Source organism: Montipora foliosa, chromosome 7 (assembly GCF_036669935.1).
Source record: "Montipora foliosa isolate CH-2021 chromosome 7, ASM3666993v2, whole genome shotgun sequence".
Taxonomy (NCBI): Eukaryota; Metazoa; Cnidaria; class Anthozoa; order Scleractinia; family Acroporidae; genus Montipora; species Montipora foliosa.
Window position 1 is genome coordinate 15,878,404 of NC_090875.1, and position 4,807 is coordinate 15,883,210.

Sequence of the window (4,807 nt, forward strand, 5' to 3'; positions counted from 1 at the left end):
GTTGGTTACTGCGCGGCTTTCGATGCAAGAAGTCTCCGGTTCGACTTCAACGCCTGTTTCGACTTTTCCTCTGATCCGTGTAGCTACAGCTTTAAATACATTTAAAATGAAGCACTGACAGCATGAGGGGTGCAAAGGGCGCACCGTCGGCTTCCATTGATACCAGCCTCGTAGCTGAAGGAACCACCGACTTTACTTTTTTCTAAATTTAACAGGTGAAATTTACATATTTGTGGTGTTTTTTTTTTTTTTTTTTTTTCCAGGGAAAACTTCCAGTTAAATGGATGGCTATTGAATCATTGGAAACTTATGTGTTCACTGTGGAATCAGACATGTAAGTTACGAGAAAAAGAAATGCCTCACTTTTTTCACAATCCTAATTAGCTCATGATTATTACATATTTTAAAATATGCATAGCACACGCACGCCTAACAACGCACAACACACTATAATTAAAATTATGCACGTGTGTTGTGGTTAAATAAAGAGCTGCACATAGCTAAGCTTGATAGTTAGCGGCCGCTAAAAATAAAACAAGACCGAGATTGAGCGAGATTCGGAGACGATGGTTTGAGTGTTTGGTCTTATCTTTTAGTACAAGATTTAATAGCAACGACAGCAAAAAAATTCATCGCGTTATAAGAAAGTAGTTTTGATCGTAAGATTGAAGTGCGAGTTCTATTTTCTTTCTTTATTTTTTTAAACTTTGCTTTTAATTTCTCATGCATGGTTTAAATTTCTGTTACGCAGTTGGTCCTATGGAGTTCTTCTTTGGGAAATAGAGTCTGGAGGTATGTCATTTCTTCGTCATTCGTTTTTGCTCATACTCTTTGAATGACTGTGTTTGTTTGCTAGTTTGCACTAAATAATCCACCCCCCTGCTTTGCCGTATTGACCGAACATAATTTGTCAACTGTACGTTGATATTATGGTAGAATGATACCGTAAAATTAGCCAATCAGAGCGCTCGTTATATCGTTAACGAGCACTAGCATAAATTATTACTGGCTACTGACACTTTCTTGCCGTAATTCTCTTAACCAGGACTCAAACCATATGCAGGCATGACAACGCAGGAAATTATGACCGAACTGAAGAAAGGGTACCGGCTGGAGAAGCCCAGTGGATGTTCAGATGCAATGTGAGGACACTATTAATCAACAATCTCGTTCCCAGAGCCCCCGTTACCTTTGTCCAGCAGAACGGGCGCGGGAGGATCTGGAATAATCCAAAACCGGAACCAGTCCTGTTAGATTCAGAGTCAATTGACTCTGAAGATGATTTCCGTTCAGGTTGTCGAAACGTCAGTCAATGCCATCTCAAACAGTCCTTCTCAGGACTACACTCACCCGGCAATCTTACTCTCTTTAATTACATGACTCCTGGCTCAAACCATTTACAAAAAAAAAAAAAAAAAAAAAAAAAAAGAAAAAACTTAGCTACTTCACTGGGAGTAATCATTAAATATGAAGTGCGTCATTGGGAGAACTTTGGAGGTTGGAATAACTAGACGAGCCGAGATGCCATGGAGACGATACATTTATATACGTCTTTCGAAAGTATTAATATAGGAGGCATGATAGTACTTTTCTCAAATGTGGCTAAAATGGAAGTTTGGAGTAAAGAGGTGGTGATGTCACAAAAACTAAATTGTTCAAAAACTAGAATTGTTTAAATTGTCTGAGAGGTTATTACGAAAAAAATGTCCCTTGCCAAAAATTCTCCTAACGCCGAACGCAATTACGGTCCTAAATTCGGGAATTCATATCAAAGCGAAAGATATCAAATTGTATAGCCAATATTAGAGCCGTACTCAGTGTTGTCCCTGCTTCATTTGTTCATCACATGCAATATTAATTATTATTTTTTACTTACATGTAGGTACCAAGTTATGAGAGACTGTTGGAACCCGAATCCCAAACTCCGACCATCCTTTGAAAAACTAGTGGAACGACTGGAAGCCATGGTCTAGTGTCCTTGTGACCTCTAAAGTTGATGGTTACCTTCACCAAAGTTTTGACTTTAGTGCTCAATTACTTCCGTATTGTGCAGCACGTCTTGCTTGCATGCCAGCGTTTTGCGCAAACACATTCGGGGATTAAAAGGCCATTGGTATACTTCATTTAATCAAGGCATTAACAGTTGCTTTGGGCAATTGTAGCCTTACAAAGTACAGGGAAGCATTGATGTGTATGTGTGTGTCAGTATGTATGGTTTAGGGGGGATGGGGATGGGATATTTGTAGGGACAAGGGAAGGATGGATTCTTGTGTCCGTTAAGGGGGTGGGTGGGGTATGGGTTTTAGCATACGACAGGAGGCCATTAGCAGGAGCCTCCATATGCAGTAGATCTTCGAGTCAACCTTTGCGGGTATCTTTCTATTTTTAGAACGAACCCTTGTGCAGGAGACTCGCATTTACATAAGTTTACATCAATTTGCACGATTTAAATACAGTTTTACTGCTTTATTTGTCTTCGTTAGACAAGGACTTTACTCTGATTGGCCTTTTCAAACAGTGCGTGCAGAGCCGAGGAACTCGTGGCGTTCTAAAAATAGAAAGATACGAGCAAAGGTTAACTCATAAGGGCGTGTATGAGAGAGGCTAGTTCCTACTCATGGGCTCCTGCATACGACTGTTCTTCTCTCCATTTCATTTAAGTGATTATTTTTCGTTGCATGAAAGATATTTGTTTTAAACGTGCGCCATGCATCTAGTGCAATCAGAGTACATGATTACAGCTACAATACATTAGTCATTACCAGAAGCCTCGATCTCTCTAGTGTGTCGTAGTCCGCCATGAGTTCATGGGATTTTCTTTCTGCCTTAAAATACAGGTACGCTAAATGATGGCCAACAGGAATGGGCTCCTCTGGTTGTTCGGCAACCATGTAAAATCTCTTAGTAGCCGTTCTATAAATAGATATTTGGAAATGTAATCAAGGACGATGGCAACGAAACAAGGATATTATTGGCTAAAAGAGTAATAACAATCGCGCTTCACGCGTTTTAGAAGGTTTTTTGTCGCACTTTGGCGACAACGTGAGTAAATTTGGTTATGTACTTCTGTCATTCCTGTAATTGCCGTTTCAATGTAATCATTTTCATATTGCACTGTGTTTATCGTACAAAGTAAGGTATTACGTCCCTTATACTTAGTTGGGTTAAAAAGCTGCTTCTGTTGATATTAAGTTGTCGTCTTATTTGCAGCGGGTAGGTTAACTAGAGGAAGTTGATTAAGTATTATTTCCATATATCTTTAATTTTTTCACTTGTGTCCAGAGATGCAGCTAATAAGACGCACACCCAATTTTTGACATCCAACACGAAGTGCCTCTTTGAGTCAAGCCTTTGCTCTACTTTCAACAATTGGGTAAGGATAAAGGTTGGCGTTATTTTTAGCTTAGGGTAAAAGAAAGTGTTTATCCTTCCTTGAGAGGCAGAATTTGGGAGACACTTTGTGACTGTTATCGAAATCCTCGTGCATCTATTTAGGAGCATTTCTGGACACAATGGTCCTTATTGGAGCTGATCCTGCAGGCACATTTTCTTTTTTTTAAAACTACATGCAAGAGAGGCTTAATGGTCAATTCAATACAAAATGACCCCTTAGCCTCGTTTATGCGGCAAACCGCTGATAACCCCGAAAAGGGCTAATCCACCGAAGACTCTGAAGTTTGTTATACAGAACTATTTCTTGGAGACCTTCCATGAAGGATGAAACCATTTGTGTCAACCACTTCTGAATTAAGTTACTAGCTTAACAGCTCACGTAAGTCTCGATTTCAAGGCGTGTCTGAGAGCCACGTCTTTCTAACTTACTAATTTGTAAAAGACCTTATTAAATATTATATTCACGGAATTTCGGTGGATATGGCCTTACTCTAGACATCTTTTTTTATTGACGATCGATTGTTTTTTGGTTTTGTTTGTTTGTTTATTCTTTAAGCTATAACTTAGCTTAATGAATAGCGAGCGACTGAGCGCGGAGTGTCGTCACAAGACCAAGATAAATTCTTCTATAAAATTTCTTGACCCTCGAAATGATCCTTTTCTTGTAACACTCGAGTTCTAAAGTCATTTGTCCTACAGTCGAGCAAGTAAAAGGCAAGTATTTTCCCCATCGCACCTCGGAAATTGGTTTTGTAATACTGTTCTTGAAGAATACTTGTATTGCAAAGCAGTTAATGGCGTGCAATAGGGAATTACCTGTGCCTTTTTCTGGTTTCCCCTTCTATCGAAGGACAGCTAGTTTGCTTACTTTTAAGGCACATTAAGTCAAAATAGCTAAAATACGCCTTTTCTAACGTTCTTAAGAGATTTCTCGCAATTATACTCTATAGTAAAGAAAATGATGTGTTTTATATTTGAGACCATGTCTTGATTGTAACCAGGCCCCAGTTGTTTGAAGGGGTGGATACGGCTATCCACTGGATACATCACTATCCAATGGATAACTCAATGGTACCCATCGATACGAGAAATTTTGGTCTTATAGCCATGACGTCACGACCGTCCGTCCGTACGTACGTACGTCCACCCCACCATGTATGTCAATGTGACCAGTATCATGCTAGTTTACAGCATACATCTTTGACATTGGACACCCATGTTTTAATCAATTGACACCTGTCAAAACAAGGCATCCGCTGACCAGGATCACGTGACCATATCGGGGGCTCAAGTGTAGAGCCCACCTCGGTGAGGTGTTTTTTGAAGTTGACCGCTGACCAGGTACTGGTTTTCGATTGGATTGCAGGCTTAACCCAGTTAACTCACCTAAACATAAGAGAGGCTTCATTTTTCG

At 39.8% G+C, this 4,807-nt stretch overlaps 1 protein-coding gene across 1 annotated transcript in view; it reads left to right on the top strand.

Moving 5' to 3' along the window:
- LOC138010838 (angiopoietin-1 receptor-like) overlaps positions 1-4,352 on the top strand; it is a 25,700-nt gene extending 21,348 nt beyond the window's left edge. The window contains exons 11-14 of the mRNA XM_068857834.1: positions 264-334; positions 752-792; positions 1,046-1,142; positions 1,883-4,352. Coding sequence (XP_068713935.1) covers positions 264-334; positions 752-792; positions 1,046-1,142; positions 1,883-1,973 — 300 coding nt within the window. The 3' untranslated portion in view covers positions 1,974-4,352. The remainder of the gene's footprint in view (positions 1-263; positions 335-751; positions 793-1,045; positions 1,143-1,882) is intronic.
- The last annotated feature ends 455 nt before the right edge of the window (positions 4,353-4,807 follow it).